Raw genomic sequence first — 20,878 nt, 5'->3', positions numbered from 1 at the left:
GATATAGATATATTTCCTCTTATGTAGGGTGAATAAAATGTCCTTTTATAACTTCAGATATCTACATGTGTAGAATAGCACTCAATATGAGCCACCAGTATGCTCTGAACATTCCACTACCTAGTTAACGCCTCCAATTACAGTTCCAAGGAGGGGAAAAACAGTCCATTTTATTTTTTCATCTGATCTGCTCTTTTTTTAAGAGAAGTGGATCCCTGCAGAGTTGAACGCATGCAGCAGTCTGTGGATGGAGACAACATATAGCCATTAAAACATCAGAGTTCTTTAGGTAGGAAGAGTTAGTGAGATGAGAACTTACACCATGAAGTCATCTATGTCCATGGACCTGGCTCTCTTCTCACTAAACCCCGCCTCCTGTAGGACACTCGCAACCTTTTTGCTGATGCTAAAATCAGCTGGGACCTCCTTTAGAGATGGAACAGAGGGATTTGGATGGATGTGACATTAGAGTTCAGAAATGTTCATTTCCTTGGTTTTTTTTTTTGTCTTTTCCTCACCACGTTGTGAACAGAGCAGTGAATTCTGTAGTTTTTCTCCAGTAGCTGCTCCACAGCAGTCGACCTAGAAAGCAGACATTAGTCACATGATCAGCTTTGAAGCAAATCTCTCAAAGGTCTGGTTTGGTGAAGGTACTCACCTAAACGCTGCATTGAGGGTTTTGTTCTTCCTCACAAATGCTATTCTGACCAGACCATCCCACTCCTGATTCAGAGGAGACAAATGGTCACGTTTACAGCAGCGGTCCTTGTTTCATCAGTCAGAGACACTCTGCTCACCTGGAAGTTGACTGGAGGAGGGGGATTCTTTGGCTCTATCCTCACAACACTCGACTCCACTTTGGGAGGAGGGCGGAAGTTGTTCTTCCCGACCTGTGACAGAACTCATTAGCAGCTGCTCTAAAGCCCAGGGACTCAGGTATAGTGCTTTAAATCTTTATGAAAATTGACAGCGCACTTTGCTTATTTTTTATTATATACTCAGGGTTCCCGCACTTTTTACACAATGATTTTTCAAAACTTTTCCAAAATATTTTCCCAAATTTCCATGACTTAGTTCTGAAGCGCTAAGCTCTTTTTTTTGCGTATGCATTTCTTGTTTTTTAGCGTACATCAGCTGAAGTGATCTTACCTACGCAGTTTTATAAATGAGGCAGTGAATTTGCATGAAATTTTGATAACTCGTGATTCCCACTCAATTATGCTGCCAGTATGCAGCACTTTCAATTTGAGAACGCAATCTTTGAGGTTTAACATATTTTAAACATTAAAATAAAATAGGCTATTTCCAAAACAGTTAAATCATTCCATGACTTTTCAAGACTGTAAAATAGTTTTTTTCAAATTCCATAACTTTTAATGACCGTGGGGACCCTGTATACTGGACACTTTTTTGAGTTTTTCACATCATTGGCGCACAATATGTAGGGCCTCAGACTTCCTGTAAATGTAAAAAATGGACGAAAAAATTGCGTTCTAAAACAAAAAAATCAATCTGACACATAAAGGCAAACAAACTAATTTTTCCCGCCTCTCTCTTTTTATGGAAAATCAGACACCAACATCACACACACTTAGACGCCATTTTTCAACAGAAATCAGATGATTGAATAACTAAAAAATCATGTTCTGTGATTAAAAAAGCATACAGAGCTTCATCTGAAGTGTTTTTAAACATGTGTTAAACAAGCGGTTCAGAATATTATGACTGAAAAGGCACTGGTACAAAGACGGGTTTCGCTGTTGGTGTATTAGTTGAACTCTGTCACATCAGAAGCATCTACAATCACATGGCTGCATGGAGGTTTCGTGCTAAACATTAGGGTCATTCGCTAATTGGCAGAAATTTTAAAATAATATTTTGGGGTCAGTTCACACATTATAATGGTATTTTCCCATTAAACGGGTGACTGTTGCTCTCGTAAATCATCTGAAGCTATAAAATGTAAAATTAGTAACAGTAGTGGACTTTATTCACCCTATTTAGCAGGTTTGGTATGATTTTGAGACGTTTAATAGCCAGTGAAGTCACTGAAACAGGGAAAGATGATCAAATGGAAATGGTTATACCCTCAAACGGAGAATCTGAGGCTCAAAATACGTTAACATTAAGTTCTACATAGAGACGTCCGGTGGCTGGTGGTTCTTCTCCCGATCAAGGAACAAGTTGGAGTCTTCGTGGAGCGTCACAAAGGACTTTAACGGCTGTTTGCAGTGAACGTTTAGTGTGGTCTTCCTAGCAGATCCAGCGTGAAGACGGAGTGGGAGGTGTTCTGCCAAACTTCCTGTGAGCTGCCTCCCACCCACCTGCTAAGCAGGGGAGGGGCCAGGTAGAAGCCCCTCCCACTTGTGAGTGTGCACACCTGATTCTTTTAATGACACTGACCAAGTCACTGGGTGAACTGAGACAATGGCAGTGCGTGCTTAGCAGCCTACAGAGGAGAGAGTTCTTTACCCTCAGCTGGGACTGAACTTTGATGCGTAAAGACTCTCTACGTGTTTGGATGGACAGCTGGTGGTAAGCACCTCGACATCACCACGGGCTTCTGTTGCTTGGACAATTCATTTAAAAGCAATCAGGAAACTTGGACTTAAACATTGTTCAGCATGGAAACTTGTTGAATGCATTTCTTGTCATTTACTTGTAAAGTTTGGCAAATTGTTCATTGTTTAACAGGCAATGCAAGGCATGTTTATTGAGTTTACTTGTTTAATTTAAAGATTTATTAAGCTTATTTCAAGTGCCATGTTAACTGTGTGGTTGAAACTAGATTTGGTTCATGTGAAATGCAAAGATAAAATAGTTATAAGTAGTGTAAAAATGATTTACATTGCTTTTCATCAAGTGCTGTGGCACTCTGTGAAAACATGGAGTTTTACAGACACAGTGAAGTTAAACAGGAACTGGTAGCTGCATATGTAGGAGTCAATGATTTGCATAGTTTTTCGGCAGTTTAGACGGTGTTTTGGGTGGTTTAGGCGGTGTTTTGGGTGGTTTTTGGTGGTTTAGGCAGTGTTTTGGGTCAGTGTTTGAAGCAGCCAGGACAAGAGGGGGGCGAGCAGGGCACCTAATGAGCCGTCCCTGGAAACATTTCCCAATTTAAAAAAAAAAAATTTTTTCTCACGGTGGCGGCGTTTCATCCCGATTCTGTCCATTTCCGCATTTAAGTCTGGATTCCGTTTTCATTGGTCGATTCCGTAATTCCGTCCACGTGGATTTGATTGGGCCCAAAGTGACAAATAGGCCAAATATGTAATAAGTGTCGGTTAGATTTCAATGATGCACAATCTGGAAGTGAGTGTTTAGTTTGGAAACAAACCTTGAAATTAAAGAAAGAACAGAAGTGAGAATCCTCTGACACCGCTATGGACTGACCTTCATCAGATGGTCGACACGAGCCAGTAGCTGCGTGTTGATGGACAATCTGCAGTAGAGCTTGTCTCCAGGCGGGGCCACCAGACGCATAGCAAACTCCCTTTGGAACATCAACACAGCACACCTGAATGGAGAGAAACAACATGACAGAGGCGTGAAAGAGTGCAGACACAACAGGAAGGACACAGACACAGATAAACAGGTTCACACCTGAAGAACGGACGATGCAGCAAGAGCTTGAACACAAACGGAGAAGAAATCTGCACAAACAGGAAGAATAAAGAGATTAGATTGTGAATGACTGAACTGTGCAGAGCACAAAGTCGCACTCACCTGGTAAGGTAAATTAGCCACACACACGTCAAAGAAAGGCAGATCTGTTTTCAACACGTCACCGATCAATATCTGCAGTTTGGTCTGCAGAGGTCTAACAGGAAAAAGAAATCAGTCACATTTCCACTATTTGCACTAATCTACATGTGTGCAGCACGCACTAGCACTAGCTACTGCTCTCCTCACTCACGTGCACTGCACTCTTTTCTGAAGCTCAGCCACTAATCTGCCGTCCAACTCACAGGCCACCACCTGTAAAATACACACATGGATCGTTTAGCTAAAAGCTAAAACAAGGCTCAGGCTGCGTCCCAATAGTCCCTCCTATCAATTTTTCCTTAAGTCCATGGGGAAAGGTGTTAGACTTCCTAAAGGAGTTAGGGAAAGGCCATCCCGTTGTTTTGACAGACGCACTTCCACTAGGTGACGTAATAATCCGACGGCGGTGAAGGTTAGTGACGTCTGCAATGGTGATAAACAACAAATTTCAGAAAATGGACTAAAAGCACATTTATAACACTTTGCACTGATGTAAATCAAAGGAAAAGAGGCTACCATGGCTACGAGGAACAAAAGTGAAACTATAGAGAATGGATGCTCACACTCACCTTCCACCCAGAAACCAACATTAATCCAAAATAAGTATGATGATGTATGAAATTGTTACATTAATGCAAGATATAGACCAGGGGTCTGCAACTTGTGGCTCTTTGACTCTTTTGCAATGGCTCCCTGTAGCTTTAAAATAAATATTAAAATAATGAATTATTTCTTACAGAGGATATTGATGATTAATGACATTAACATCAAATAAAATTATGATTAACAATTGGTTAACCTAAAAAAAAAATCACATTGTGCAATAACTTTACCACCTTCCTACTTCAACCTCTACAGACCATCACCTTCCCTTATACCTGTGGCTAATCTTAAGTTTTAAATCCCTGCTAAGATAAATACACCAACAAAAAGGAAGAAAATAGAGTGTATTTTGTATTTTTGTGGGGAAAGATATATTTAATTGCCAACATGCCAGCTTAATGTGCATGCTTGATATGTTGCATGAAATTAGCAATTAGCATGTGTTGACCGACATGATCATGTGTTATCAAATCAGTTATTTTTTGTAACCCTTCAAAACCATTAACTCATAAAATTATTCAATATTTTAATTGTATAGAATTTTATACACTGTATTGTCTTCATGGAGAAGGTATTTTTTTTCGGTTCTGGAAGGACTTTAATCCAGGTGAGATGAGGCAAACTAGGCTCCTTTGAGAGTAAAGGTTACAGACCTCTGATATAGGCCTATGTAACATTGTATGCATACAAATAAACAACCACACAAAGCATTCCTATGTGAATAAAATATGTTGAAGAAAAAAATCTCTCTGATCTCTTTTTCTAACGACTGAGCGCTCGGTTATGTCATCGTGAGTTTTCGTAAGTGCTCGGATGAGCAGGTCCCTTCAAATGTTGTCGCCGCAAGGAATTGTGGGTCAGCATTATCTTTTCTTCTTTGCTAAAGGATGCTGTTACGGCTGCCGTTCTTCCCTCTCAACTAACACACCTGATTCACATCAGTAATCAGGTGGAGAGGGAGGAGGAGCTGTATAAAGGGCTGAAAGAAAGATTGTTCTTCAGCTCCCCACTCAACGTTTTATACGTTTGTTATTTTAGTTTGGACTGCAGGTTTGTGGTAGTTCTGTTATCGTGTTCATGTAGATATAGTGTTTTGTAACTTTTAGTAGTTTAGAGGGTGGATGCTGCTCAGGGTCCTGCCTACTTTTGTTTAGTTTACCAGGACCTCCAGTCCGTTTTGTTTCGTTCTGTTGCTACTTTAAAAAACTTATAATAATGACTTTGATAATCTTGATTTCTGTTATGGCGTCACTGGATACACATCCTAGAGGGAGCCGTAACATAAATTACAGGAGTCAGTGTTTCCTAGGCTAAAGGAGGTTATAAAGGAAGCATTTAGCCTCCTTTCCTTAGCTTTTAAAGAAATGGAACGCTCCACTTAAACACTTCCATGGGTTAAGAAAAAGTGGATAGGAAAGGAGATAGGAGGGAATATTCGGACGCACCCTCAGACTTCTAAGCAATATATCATGGAGGCTTTGTTTCATCGTCGTCACATGTGGAGGAGCAGCTTCATACAACGAGCATGATGTGTAAAGTACGACCATGCAAACAGACCGCACAACCCACCTTCTGTCACTGACAAACAGAAGCTGCCATTTTTATGTTCAGCTCCATGTCTTTAAATGCAAAAGCAACACATTGTATGACCCATAAATGGGATAAACCTGGTTGCTAAGTGAGCTCTCTCACCTTCTTGGCTTTTTCCAGCAGTTTGACAGTCATGTTACCCGTACCAGGTCCCACCTCCAGGACCACGTCAGTGGGCCTCAGAGCAGCCTGGAAACAATAATGAAAGCATCACTGGGTTTATCTGACAATGTGGAGGCAAAGCCATCTTTCACTTCCTACCTTTTCTATGATTCCATTAACAATTAAAGGATTCTTCAGGATGTGCTGACCAACGCCCGTGTTAAACATGATCCCTGAAACAAAGAGCCACAAGTTTAATGTATGACTGGTAGGGATGTCCCGATACAACCTTTTTCTCACTTCCGATACCGATATTGCAACCTTGCATATTTGCCGATATCAGCACGAGTCATAAATACTTTTATTACTTATTTTGTAGTGTGGAATGTTAGAAAAGGCTTCATCAAGTGATGTTACTCAGAGAACAATAGTCAGCAATTCAATTCAGTTATTTTTCACTGTCAGTATATGATGGGAACAACTGAGGGCGGGGACAAACACAACTTTTAAATGCAGTCTGATCAAATCGGATATTTGTTTTCTGGCTGATATCGGACAGATATCTGATATCAATATTGGATCGGGACACCCCTAATGACTAGCCTGTGTATTAGGTTCAAGTTTGACTAGAACCATTACCACAGTGTTGTTAAACAAAGGCTCATGACTTTTACAAAACCACAATGATGGATAAATCCTGTTGTAACTGTGACCAAAGCACTGCACTGACTCATGGTGGGGACGTAGTTTAACTCCTGATTAGCTTTGCATCAAAAATCAATAGTTTTAGTTTAAATTCAGAGTAAATAAAAACTTCTGTGGTTTACATACTGTACATCACACTTGTATATATCATCCTTTATATTTTATTATAAGTGTTTATTTTTTCTTTTTTTTGGGGGGGGGGGGTTGTTCTTCACACCATCCACCAAGCTAAAGTCCTTGTGGTGTTTTTTTTTTTTAACTGTACTTGGCAAATAAAACTGATTCTGATCAGGTCATACATAATCGATCATGTAAGATTTGATTAAAAAATGTTAAAAAATAAATAAATAAAAAAAATTCTCACTTCCTGTTAAGACCTTGACCACTTTAATTTCATTAATCATTCTAATGAACTCCAATACTAAGACTCTTAAACTCTTACCATTGAGCATTACATTTGGTTTTGTCCTTACCACTGTTCACTACAAGTAATAAATATAATAATATGAACAATCCATCCTATACTGGGACTCATTGGAGAAGCAGCAGCACTTGTACAACACTTTACACAGCTTGTGTTGACAAATTTCGCGTTGAGAATAACTTAAGTAAGGAACTTTGAAATCTTCTTACAGCAGTGGTATTGCTAGCATGCTAAAGCTAACAGCGACTCACCCTGATTCTTCACTTCCTGGTGCTGCCTGCTCTTCTTCTCTGCTCTTATTTTTGGCATGTTTACGTTGATATCCACTAACACACCAGTCACTAAAAAAATGTTTTAACGACGTTTTATCGTCAGGTCTGTGTGCAGTGTGTACACACGTGTGCTGCTCTCTTCTTCAGTGTTTAGGTGTGTACAGTAGATAGAATATAATGGCATAACTCGGGCGCGTCGCCCTCTAGCGGTTAAACTAATTTACTAAATCGTAGAACAGGACTGTGCTTTTCTTTTTGTGTGTGTGAAGACTTTATTATGTTGTCTGTTACGTTTACGTTTTAACACATTAATGTTATAAACAAAGGTATCACTTTGGCACTAATCTACTTTATTTTTGCAAAGTTGAAAAACTAATCAAATCCGATTTTATACTAACCAAGTTTCTGAAAGAATCTGAGCTGATGGGAAAATATAAAACAGGCACATTTGAAGAAAAAAATATCAAATATGGAAGATTTTTGATATTTAAACATTGAAAGGTTGATTTTGGGCAAATCTAATTTTAAGCATTAAGAAAAAAAAGCAAGTTTTGGGCAGCTACTTTAAAGTAAAAGTAAATAAGTTAAAAAAAATAAAATAAAAAAAATAAAAATAAATATATATATATAACAACCTTTTATTACTGGTTCTGTGTATTAGAATTGTGAAATAAATGAAAAGGTAAACTGAATTATGGACTTATGATGAATTGGATAGATGTTTGTATGCATAGCAATGTTCACTGAAAAGTATGTATGCTTAATGTTATACACATACTGATATTGTTTTAGTTTATTTACTGTAAATCTTATTGAGGGTGGGTTGCAACTCTCACTGCTTCTTGTTTTGAGTGTTATATTCCCATTCAAAAACCTATGTTCATAAAAATGAACACAAAAAAAACAAACATTAATTATAATGAAAAGAATCTTCATCTTGTGAGAATGTTTCTACACATCTCTACCCGTGTGTGTGTATATATATATATATACTCCAGGATTATGTGGCTATAGAATACAAAACAAGCTGTATAATATGTCATCATGTAAAGGATATAACTCAACTCATTTTTGTGCTTAAGTAATAATCATTACACAGCCTGTGCTGGACTCTATTGGTGCATAATCAGATTACGCTCAAAATGAAGCCACGAGTTAACAGTGTTGGCCTTAGCATGTGCAGTACATAAGCTGTACATAGTGATCAGTTTAGACTCAAAATAACTTGATTAAAAACACTCATTTAGTTTGATCTGTTTTATTTTTTATTTATACTGTGAATGGAATAACCTAAAACTTGTTTAACCAGTGACGAGATCCACTGAAATATGACATTAGATACACTTGGAACACACAGTTTTTATTAAACAAAAACAATAGAATAAAAAGTCTATCTCTAGTCCTCCAGAGTCATGGCGATGGCTTGGACTTCAGGATCATCCATCCAATTTACTTTACAGGCCAGCAGAATACCCTGAAGAAACACACACACACTCTACATTTTGAAATTGAACAAAGTATTTCTGCAACGCAACAATTAGGGATGTCCCGATACAACTTTACGATACCGCTATTGATCCGATACGATATCAGCACAAATCATACATACTTTTATTACTTATTTTGTAGTGTGGAATGTTAGAAAAGGCTTGATCAAGTGATGTTACTCAAACAGAGAACAATAGTCAGCAACAGTAGGTTGCTTTGTTGTCACCTATGGATAGAAGTGCTGGATCAAAAAGTTTTATCGGAGGGCTTATATCGGTGATTTTAGATGCAGTCCAATAAAATCCGATATTCGTTTTCTGGCTGATATCGGCCCGATATCAATCTTGGATCAGGACACCTCTAGCAACAATGAAAGCTTTAGAAATAAAATAGATGTTTCCAATCATACAGGATCAAATGACTTCAAAAACCCCGTTTTTCTCACCCTGAGGACGTTCTGGGTCATGACCGTCATCCTCCTGTATTTCTCCAGGTTGGCCTGGCCTTTCTCCACTGCTGCTTTATACTTGTGTGTGTCTGGGTGCTCCATCTTAGACGCCAGCTCCTCTGTTTGTTTCATCCTCTCATGTGTCAGACGCTTCAGCTCTACACAACATGAACACAATGGGTTTATCTCATCCTAGGATTGGAACTACTTTTTGGGATTCGCCGTCAAAACCACAACTGCTTCTAAATCAGACTCAAAATTCCTGTTTAGCAAAACAATGTGTGGGATTGTGACAAACCTAGTCTGTGCTTCTGTAATTTTATGATCTCGTCTTGGAGAGTTTTCGATTCCTGATGGAAAAAACAAGACAAAAACAAAACGGCAAAGCACAAGCTTAGATTTCATTAACCAGGATTTTACAGAAACACCAGTAAATGACTTGAAGCGAGGCCTAAACTCTTCTTCCTAAACTTTACGGAACTACGATCAACTGTGGATTACAGAAGAACGAAATGAGCTAGAAACAAAATTAGTTTTTTCTGATGAAATTAGAGACTTCAATCTTTCAGAATCTGGCGTCAGAATTCAGATTGTCATAATACAAAATATTCTGTGGGTCTTTAAAAAAATGAGTCAAAATGCTCTGAAACAGCTGGCACTGAGAGGGTAGAAATTTTGAAAATGGCTGGCACTGAATGAGTTAAATAGGGTTACAAAGAGCTGGACATTTTTTGTAAACTTTCACGTGAACTGAAGCTCAGGAATTAATAGAATATTAAAAAGAAAGTGTCTATTTGTACGGACGATCCCCGGTGCTATTGGTACAGTTACCAAATTACACGTACGTAATCGAATTTTGATTAATTTCAGAGATAATATCACGTGAACTTGCATGAAATCTGGGTGTTTCAGTCGATAATGATAAAAATTAATTTTTCCAACTTTGAAAATGAACTGAACTTTGTAAACCTTAATGTTAAACAATATAAATGTGGGTGTGCCCCTGCCTTACACTGAGGTAAACTGGGTCAAGCTTTCTTCAAGTGTTTTCACATCTAAAGGTCAAAGTGCATCGACCTTAGTGTCAGAGAGAAAATGAGGAGCGTTTACCTGCTGGAGTTGTTTAATGTGTGAACAAAGAGCCTTGTAGCGATCAATCATGACTCTCAGGGAACTGTAAAAAGACACAGCCATCAAATTCACTCTTACACCTCATGTCTGGAGTTTTATAGATAATATACTCAGTCAGTGCTTCTCAAACGTTTGTGGCTCAAGTACCCCGTTTCTCTTACTTTTGAATGCAAGTACCCCCTTATGTCTGACTACTACATTTAGCTCATAATTCTGTGAAAAAACAACTATAAACCATAATAATGGAATGAATTAGTGATAAACGTATTAAAGAATCTTATTTTGTAAATAAGAGGAATAAAACATTATTTAGTGCCTCATGAATAGATTTATTTCATAGTTTTTATCATTTATGGTCATCTCCCTCCTGATGTGGGACCAAGACTGACCTTTGTGTTTTCAGTTCAGGTTCTAATCAAAATCATTTCTACCATCATTTTGTGTCATTTGTTGTTGTTTCTTTTCCTTTTATTATTCAGTATATTTTTCTCTTATTTTGTGTATTTTTGTTGTCGTTTTTGTGTGCTGTTGGTATTATTTAAATGATTCTCTTTCAGTGTGTGTGTGTGTTTTTGGTGTCGTTTGTTTCTTATGTCATTTTGTATGTCTCTGTTATTTTTGTGTATTTTTCCTCTCCTTCAGTGTGTCTTTGTCGTTTTGTGTGTTGCTGGTAATAGTATTTACCTACGGGCGACCGTGGCTCAGGTGGTAGCGGGTCGTCTTCTGATCGAGAGGTTGGGGGTTCGATCCCAGTACCTGACTATGTGTCGAAGTGTCCTTGAGCAAGACACTGAACCCTAAGTTGCTCCCAGTGGTCGACTAGCGCCTTGCATGGCAGTCCTGTCCCACTGGTGTGTGAATGTGAGAGTGATTGGGTGAATGAGCTGTTATGTAAAGCGCTTTGAGAATGCTTCAGTGTGGTGATAAAGCGCTATATAAAATCAAGTCCATTTACCATTTATTTTTCTCTCTTCGTGCGTGTGTTTTTGGCGTCATTTTGTGTATTTTGTTGTTGTTTGTTCATTTTATTATTCAGTATATTTTTCTCTTTCATGGTTGCTGGTAATATTCAGTGTGATTATCATTTTTAACTAAAAATACACATTATAAAACTCCATATTTTCAATGCTTTCATTTGTAAATTTTCCTCTCGCTCTCTCTCAAGTACCCCCATTATAGAAACACTGTATTAGGTGACTTACACCGAGTCGCCCTCTCTCAGTTTCTCTCCAATAGCGTTCCACATCTGAATTCTGTAACACACAAATACTTGGTCTTAGGTCACATGATGTAACATGTTCATTTTTATAATAGCAAAGAGACTTTACGTTACCTGTGCAGGGCCAACGTGCCAGTAAAATGAGCTGTTTTAACTTTTTCAACTTCATTCATGTAATCTGGTCTGAAACATTAATACATGTGTTACTGTTAATTAGTATATTACACACAAACGTAAAAGTGCAATATTACGATGGCGTATTAGGGCCACATTGAAAATAAAAAGAAATCTGCGCACTACGAGATTAAAGTCGTAATATATCGAGATCAAAGCTGTAATATTTTGAGAAGAGTCATAATTTAATGAGAATAAAGGCGTATCTTAAAAGACTCTTAATAGTGTAGCGCACAGAATTCCCTGTTGAAGTGAACGCAACCAACACCTGAAGTCGACCACTTCCAGCCAGTTCCTCTACCACAAAAGAAGTTTCTTGCTCCAAATCAGTCTGGTTCTTTTTGTTGGAACAAACGTAAACGTCGGCATGTGTGAAACCTTAAGAGAAGTATAATCTCACTAAATGTTCCACATTCTCCATAACACACGCGTGACTGTTTGTATTTCAATCTTATTCTCATAAAAATATGACTTTATTCTTGAAATATTGTGACTTTAATCTCATAAAATTACGATTTCGTTAAGATACGACTTTATTCTCATAGTGGACAGATTATTTTTTATTTTATTTTAACTTTAATGTGGCCCTAATGTGCCGTTGTACAATATAATTCAACTCACAAGTCTCTCTCTGCTTCAGATGTGCTGCAACATCTTTTACTTTTTCCTGTCATTAGAAACTAGGCTTAAAATTGTTTGATCTACAAAATCAGAATTATTATCATAGAATAATTCTTGATGCAAACCTGCATTGAGCTGTACCGACATCTCAAAGCACTGGTTGGACATCTGCTGCTGCATCCTGAAAACATCACAAATGTCATAATGTAGGAACAAAGGAGAGAGACTCTGTGTTGTTTATCTATGTCGGGGAGAACCTGAGCATGTCTGCTGTTGACGTGTCCTGTCTGTTGGTGCAGTCTGATGAAGCTGCGTTATTCAGATTCTCAGTGTCTGAGTCCATCTTTAAACACAGTGATGATGCCTGTTTGGATGAATCCAATTGTGAACACATGGAACATAACATTAATCTCCTCAGCCACTCTCTTTCATGACTTTAAACACAAGGTCAAATTAATAATGGATCATTTAAGGGAAAATAAATCAGTAGAAGTGTGACAAAAGTATGGAAACCCGTTTCCACCACTAAAAATAAAAAACGCCACAGCATAACTATGAGTTAGTAAAGTCATAATTATGAGATAGAAACTGAGCAATAGCTGCAGTCTACCGATACTGACCGTTAACGTTGTTAATGACACTTTGATTAATAATAATTCATTCATAACACATATTTTGGCTTTAGTTTATTCAGTTAGAATAAATACATCAATACATGGTGTAGAAAATAGTGGAAGTACATAAATAAGTCTTTTTTGCAAAAATGATTCCATCACATTTATGTATGTTTCTTTGCAAATGTATATAAAAATAATTTCCTCATAATTATGACTTTCTTTCTCATAAATATGACTTTACTAACTCATAATTATGACTTGCCATAGTGATTATTTTTCTTTGCAACTTTACATTAAAAAACATATTTTTATCATAGTTATGACTATTTCTCATATTTATGACTATTTCTCATATTTATGACTATTTCTCATAATTATGACTATTTCTCATAATTATGACTTTACTTCTCATATTTTTGACTTTATTTCGCATAATTATGACTATTTCTCATAATTATCTCGTTTTTTTTTTGTTTTTTTTTTGTTTTTTGTTTTAGTGGCGAAAACGGGCTTCCATACTAAGGAAATGTAAAAGCTTTTTTTTTTTAATTGTATGTACTGTATTTCTGATGTCAAACACAATTCTAAAAGTTTTATAAAAATCATTCGGCAGAATATTAATAAATGAATTTTATTTATAAGTGCTTTTAAAAACACTCATATTTTAAGTTTATCTTTAATATCTTTGTAATATAACCTCAGCTGTCAACAGAAAAACGAGTGAAAACAAAGCTCAGAAACCAACGCGTTTGATGCAGTAAAGTAAGAATAACCAACTGGAGCCAGTGGTAAGAAATGAAACATTTAAACCAGTCAACGTTAAAGTCCTCAGTACTTGTGAAATGTCTTACCTGGTTTTAATTCCAGTTAAAGCTGCATAAAGCCTTGTTTTCTGCTCCAAAGTGTTGGTGGACGGAAGTCTGAGCGTTTGTTGACAAGTTTGACGCCCGCCGAAATGTGACGTAGGGTCACGTGACTGCTGACGCTTGGAGCTAAAAAAAACCCAGCGACAAACAGCGACCTCTGCAGGTCGGCGGTGAGTAAAGCACTTCTGCTCACACTGAAAAGTCTGCGTTTTAAAAACACTCGCGAACCAAAGTATGAATAATTTCTACAGAGGAAACGAATATACAAAAAGATTGCCAGAACAATCCAACTATTTGGGCAATAAACACACATTTGTACACACTAATAAATCTCTGATACAGGTTACTGTATTGTTCTGACTCACTTTCTCACTTAATCTTTTCAGAATAAAACATGATTAGAGTCAGGTAAGGAACTATATATATATGAGCTACCTCCTAACATTTAAACAGCAAATAAATGTACTGGTGTGCTTCTGTACATCATAAAAGCTGAGCTCCAATATACTCGCTTACCAATTCTGAATAGAGGGGTCAATTTAAGAGAGATAAGAGGAAACCAACAGGGAAAGGAATACAAATAAATAAATAATAGATTTATAGGGTCCTCACATGCATTTTCCTCAGGAAATGCAAGTAATATAGTTATTATTTAATTTAATTTATTAATTTTGATATATATCCTTTAAGGACTTTAAGCCAGTTTGAGTAATTTGCCCTCACACTGACTGACACTTGCTTTTATTTACAGGTATTGTATTTAAAACGTTATTTACAGGTATTTTATTTAAAATTTGGACATGACTAATAATGACTGTGATATATATGTTTTCTATCTTGTTGCCTGCTATTCTCAGTTGTAACCCTTTGTAAACTGTTTTGCTTGCTGTTTGGTTCTGTGTTTTTTTTGGAATTGTGCTCATGGTGTATGGCATTAATAAGTAACATACTTCAGCCTTAACCCCTTCAGTCATTATGCATAGACATTTTTTTCTTTTCTGCGTAAAGCCTTGTTTTAATGACTGAACAAAGAATAAACTAACATCAGTTTGGTTTACAGAGTGAACAGCATAGGACTCTCATACCCTGTGGCTCACAATGAACTTTGAACCAACGTGAGACCACCCAACAAGATGGAAAGCAAGAAGAGAAGGGTGAGATAAACTTATATATGGATGTTTTACACGGATCACACTTTTAACTAAATATTAAATGAATCTGTGCTTTCTATCATGTTAATGTGTTGCCTCTTCATGTTAATCATTAAATTCAACTATGCACATTATCTCTGTTGTGGTCCAAACGTCAGCTTCTGACTTTTCTGTTTGTTGACCATCTGACAGCTGTTATATCTAAATCACTATAGTTAAAGCAGTTTTAGATTTGTTTCTCCAACATATAGTATTACTACAAGTTTGGCTATTATGTATAATCTGGTATGTATGAATAAATACATGTTTAGGTGTTTGCGTACATGTACTGTATGTATATATGTATGTGTTTGTACAACCGGACGCATATGAGTATATATTGATATATGTAAAATTCTGTACACAACCTTTTCCCCTTTTATAACATTTATACATTTATACATTTTGTTCTACATATATATGAAAGCCTACTTGTTTTGCACATCACAAATGTAGATTTTTTTTTTTTTTAATGTATTTAATTTTTTCGTGTGTACGTTGTTCTATGTCACACTTGAGTTATTATTTGTTAAAAAATGGTAATTGTAATAATCATGATGATGATGATGAAAATGATCTTGACTAGAACATGAACTAAAAATATAAAGGTCCATCTTGGTCCCACACTAGGCGTTAGATGACTGGAAGTAATAAAAAAACTATAGATATAATACATCTATTCAGGAGGCACTAAATACAACGTTTCATTCCACTTATTTACAAAATGAGATTCTTTAAAATGTGTGTTAACACTCATTCATTTCATTATGCTCTATAGTTGTTTTTTCCTAAAATTGTAAGCCAAATGTTGTAGTCGGATAAAGGGGGTACTTGGATTCAGAATTAAAAAAAACCCCTTGATTTAAACTGTTGCAGAACAAGTTTAGATGAACTACGGCCATTTTTTTTTCTTTTCGAAAATCGAAAATCGGGCTCAGAGCGTCGATACGCATACATCCATAGATTATACCTACCAAATTTCAGCCCGATTTGTTCACGAATAACAGAGGAGTAGCAATTTTAACTAGTGTACACAACAAGAAGTAGAAGAACAACAACAAAGTGAGTGGCGTTTTGAGTCCGGTAGCCCAGCCTAAAAACTCCAGCCAGAGGATTGTAACATTGTTGCAACCTGCACAAATTAAACATTTATAATTCTGAACTGACTGGCATAGACTAAATATGGGGTGCCAAGTGTAAAAAATTGTGTTGGGAATGTACTGTGAAGTGCAGCTCTTACACCTGCCACGACCGCGCCGCCATACTTATCACCCAGGCTGTGTGTGTCTCTGCTTGTGTATTGGTTGAGGTTACAAGGGGCGGGGTCAATTAGCATGTGTGCGAAACATTTAGGTTCAACATTTAGATTTAGATTTAACATTTAACATTCAGATTTAACATTCAGATTTAACATTTAGATTTAACATTTAGATTTAACATGTAATATTTAACATGTAATATTTAACATTTAGATTTAACATGTATATTTACATTTAGATTTAACATTTAGATTTAACATTTAGACATAAGATTTAGCATTGAGATGTGATATATAACATTTAGATTAAATATTTAGACTTAGATTTAACATTTAGAAATAACATTTAGATTTAAAATTTAGATTAAATATTTAGATATAGATTCAACATTTAGATATAACATATACCATTTAGATTTAAATATTTAGGTGTGTGTGTGTCAGGGTATCTTAGAGTGTTTGAATGCTGGGGAGGTTGTAGGAGATGAGAATGTTTGACTAGGGAAGAAACGAGGTTTGATGTAAAATTATCTGTGTTCAAATCAGGGGACGGATCTGGATAAGCATAATGCTTTTTTTCCGTCGCCCTTTCCGGCATGCAAAAGGACAAAAAAAAAAAAAAAAAAAAAATGATGTGATTTTGCTCTGAATGTCAAAATGAATTTCTGTGATTGCAACCATGTCGGAAATGAACTGAATAAATAAATAAATAAATAAATTGTTGAAAGCGTATTGATCCAGTTAGATTGATTGAATGGTTATCAAGCCAATCACAGACAGCCATTTAACAAAGCCGCTGTTCTGAGAAGGTAAACAGAGTTAACACAGTAATGAGTAAAGTGACAAAAAATTATTAACAGCTGGCAAAAAATTGGTCTAAAAGTGGCAAAAACAGAGTGAAAAGTAACTAAAATGGGCCAAAAGCAGTCAAGAGTGGCAAGGAAAAAATTGCAAAAAAAGAGGAAACAGGTGGTATGTAATGGCAAAAAGTAGCTTAAATGTTGTGGCAAACAACAGTGAAAAAGGGCAAAAATGTGCAACAAAAAAAGGCAAAATGTAGAGAAAAAAGGAAACAAGTGTTATTTATTGGGCAAAAGGTAGCTTATTTGGATAAAAAGTAAAAAAAAAAAAATGGTTAAAAAATTGACAAAAATTGGATAAAAGTGCCAAAAAAACTTGCAAAAAATTGACAAAATTTAGGAAAAAGGGAAATTTATTGGCAATAATTTTAATTTGAATTAAGTTTTACCTGAAAGACAATTCTGGGTCAAATTTGCTGATTCAAAATGTCACACAGGCTAAAATAACATCACAGTGCTTTAAGAATAGTAAAAAAAAAAAAAAAATCAAAGTAGCGCCCCCAAAAGTAAATGTACAAAATGACAGCAAAAAGATACACAAAATTACTTGAAAAATACAAATTAACAGAGAACACAAATACTTAAACAAAATACACAAAAGGAGAAAGGACAAAATAAATGCCCAATGGGAAAACAAAAATACGTAAAAGAACAACATAAACGCACACAAAAAACCCTACAAAATTGTACAAACAAACTGGAAATACGCAAAGAAAAAACAAAAAGACACAAAAGGAGAAAAAATGCACAATGGAACAACAAAAATCCATGAACAACATACAAACAAACAAAAATACTTAAACGACTCAGAAAGATATCCAAAATTACCAGAAAAATACACAAAAGAACAACAAAGATACACAATGGGACTGAGACATTTATTAACAAACAGCTGTACAATATGTGCCACTTTAGTCATTTTCTCCTCTAAGGGACAGCATGTGTGAGTGAGTTCTTAAATGTGGCTTGTTTAGATAAAGGTCTGGGTTTGGACGCACTCAGAAATCCATCTAACTGAGCTTTACATGCTGTTCTGAGAAACAGAGAAAGCAGTGATTCCTAAAACAAGTATTTTAATAGAAAATAACTTATAAAAATATATATTTATTGATATAGGCGATATTGTCATTTTCTATATCGCCAAAACAGAAAACTTGATATATGTTGAATCTCGATATTTCGCCCTGCCGTAGTTGTAATCATGGAAAGGTTGGATTTATAATTAACTGAATTAATAAACCTGTCCTAGGGCTCGCTGGGAATACTGGGAAAACCTCTTGCCTGCTTCTGGGCGGCCAACATGCCCATCCATGTCCACGCCAGCGGATAAGTACGAGAAATAGATGTCATTTGGTTCAACAATATCACTTTAATGTCATCCAGTTGGTTTTGATATGGTAAATGGACTTGATTTTATATAGCGCTTTATCACCACACTGAAGCAGTCTCAAAGCGCTTTACACATCAGCTCATTCACCCAATCACTCTCACATTCACACACCAGTGGGACAGACTGCCATGCAAGGCGCTAGTCGACCACTGGGAGCAACTTAGGGTTCAGTGTCTTGCCCAAGGACACTTCGACACATAGTCAGGTACTGGGATCGAACCCCCATCCTCTCGATCAGAAGACGACCCTCTACCACGTGAGCCACGGTCGCCCATGACTGATTTTCCATATCTTTAACTTGCATTCATTCTTTTAAGAAATAGTAATACATTTATTTTGATGATGTTGAAGATTGAATTCCTAAATTCCATAGCATCGGAGTCTCCATCCTTTTTCACATTTGGTAGGACTGCAGCCTAAAACGAAAATAATAAAAAACATTGGATAAATTACCTGTACCTTGTCTGTGCATCTTTTTCCTATTTTTACAATATTTATTTTCATTGTTGTGAATGCAAACCTGTCATTAATAGTTCCACAGGAGTATCACAAAACCCCCCGACTCTCTCCCCCACCACATGCAATCTGCTGACTTCTGCAACTCACTCATGTCCTTCTTCATCTCCAAGATATCCACCATCCATCAACAACTGACCTCACACGGAGCTGCAATTTCTGGAGTGGATTCCTCAGCCCCCCACTCATCCCTGGCAACTACATTCTCCGGCTTCATCCTCCCCACCATCCAAGCCATTTCCGATTTTATCGTCAATTCTAAACCCTCAACCTGTCAGCTCGACCCCCTCCCTACAGTCATTGTTAAATCCTGCCTCCCTTCACTTGCCCCCCTTATCACCAATATCATTCACTCTTCTCTCATCACTGGTACTGTCCCTCTCTCATTCAAAACCGCCATAGTCACACCCATCCTAAAAAAACCTGGTCTGGATCCCACCAACTTCAACAACCGCCGTCCCATTTCAAATCTCCCCTTCATCTCCAAAATACTTGAAAAATCTGTTGCCACCGAACTCCACAATCATCTCATCACGAACAATATTTACGAGCAGTTTCAATCCGGTTTCCGTCCCCTTCACAGCACTGAACCAGCCCTCCTGAAAATTACCAATGACCTCCTCATAGCTTCAGACTCTGGTTTACTCTCCATTCTCATTCTCCTCGACCTCACCGCAGCTTTCGATACGATTTCTCACCCCATTCTCCTTGACAGACTCTCCTCAATCGGCATCACTCACACCCCCCTCGCCTGGTTCACTTCCTATCTTTCTGGCCGTACACAATTCATCCAACTCAACTCTCACAAGTCCAACACCTTCCCTGTCCCTGCTGGCGTGCCTCAGGGCTCTGTCCTGGGGCCCCTTCTCTTCATCATCTACATTCTTCCACTTGGTCACATCCTCCGTAAACATAATATCCATCCACTGCTATGCGGATGACACCCAGCTCTACCTCTCTACCAAACCATCTTCTTCTCTTCCTCCTTCCTCCCTTACCCTCTGTTTACAAGACATTAATTCTTGGTTCTCTTCCAACGTCCTTAAACTCAATAGTTCCAAAACAGAAGTCCTCCTTGTAGGCACCTCATCCACTCTCTCAAAATCCAACAGTTTCCATATTTCCTTCAACAACTCCTCTCTCCTTCCTTCCCCTCAGGTTAAGAGTCTGGGTGTCATCCTCGACAGTACACTTTCCTTCCACTCACACATTAACAACATCACCCGGTCCGCCTATTTTCACCTGCGGAACATTTCTCGTCTCCGCCCCTCTCTCACCCCCCACACCACCGCCATCCTTGTCCACAGCCTCATCACCTCCCGCATTGATTATTGCAATTCACTTCTCTTCGGCCTCCCCAACAAATCCCTCCAGAAACTGCAGCTCCTCCAGAACTCTGCAGCACGAATCATCACACGGACCCCCTCCACTCATCACATCACCCCCGTCCTACAACAACTTCACTGGCTTCCCATAAAACAAAGGATCAACTTCAAAATACTCCTCATTACCTTCAAAGCACTTCATAACCTGGCCCCTCCGTACATATCTGACCTTCTCCACATCGCCACCCCTGCCCGCACACTCCGCTCTTCCTCCACTCTCCAACTCTCTGTACCTCCGGCCAAACTCATCACCA

The 20,878-nt window shown here is 37.5% G+C and overlaps 2 protein-coding genes across 3 annotated transcripts; both read right to left on the bottom strand.

Moving 5' to 3' along the window:
• Positions 1-24: 24 nt before the first annotated feature.
• dimt1l (DIM1 dimethyladenosine transferase 1-like (S. cerevisiae)) lies at positions 25-7,610 on the bottom strand. 2 transcript variants are annotated; one of them, XM_028458571.1, is made up of 12 exons: positions 7,441-7,610; positions 6,220-6,293; positions 6,061-6,147; positions 3,917-3,978; positions 3,727-3,820; positions 3,604-3,653; positions 3,394-3,517; positions 798-890; positions 659-723; positions 519-582; positions 320-426; positions 25-241 (listed from the first exon to the last, which is right to left on the bottom strand). In XM_028458571.1, the coding sequence occupies exons 1-12, from the start codon at positions 7,496-7,498 to the stop codon at positions 199-201; spliced, it is 921 nt and encodes a 306-aa protein (XP_028314372.1). In that variant the 5' UTR covers positions 7,499-7,610; the 3' UTR covers positions 25-198. The 2 variants fall into 2 exon arrangements, with proteins under 2 accessions (XP_028314372.1, XP_028314373.1); XM_028458572.1 differs by lacking the exons at positions 6,220-6,293; positions 7,441-7,610 and having other exon boundaries at positions 3,727-3,810; positions 6,061-6,133.
• Positions 7,611-8,849: 1,239 nt separating this feature from the next.
• On the bottom strand, positions 8,850-14,119 carry LOC114470388 (centromere protein H-like). Its single transcript, XM_028458573.1, has 10 exons — positions 14,011-14,119; positions 12,800-12,906; positions 12,668-12,723; positions 12,543-12,588; positions 11,862-11,930; positions 11,731-11,781; positions 10,508-10,571; positions 9,696-9,747; positions 9,395-9,555; positions 8,850-8,935 (listed from the first exon to the last, which is right to left on the bottom strand). Exons 2-10 carry the CDS (start codon positions 12,883-12,885, stop codon positions 8,858-8,860), a joined length of 663 nt encoding a protein of 220 aa, XP_028314374.1. The 5' UTR covers positions 12,886-12,906; positions 14,011-14,119; the 3' UTR covers positions 8,850-8,857.
• Positions 14,120-20,878: the final 6,759 nt, after the last annotated feature.

The sequence above is a fragment of the Gouania willdenowi genome, chromosome 9 (genome assembly GCF_900634775.1).
Source record: "Gouania willdenowi chromosome 9, fGouWil2.1, whole genome shotgun sequence".
In the NCBI taxonomy this organism is placed as follows: domain Eukaryota; kingdom Metazoa; phylum Chordata; class Actinopteri; order Blenniiformes; family Gobiesocidae; genus Gouania; species Gouania willdenowi.
Note: the sequence above shows the minus strand (reverse complement) of the source record. Positions and strands in the feature narration are given on the sequence as shown.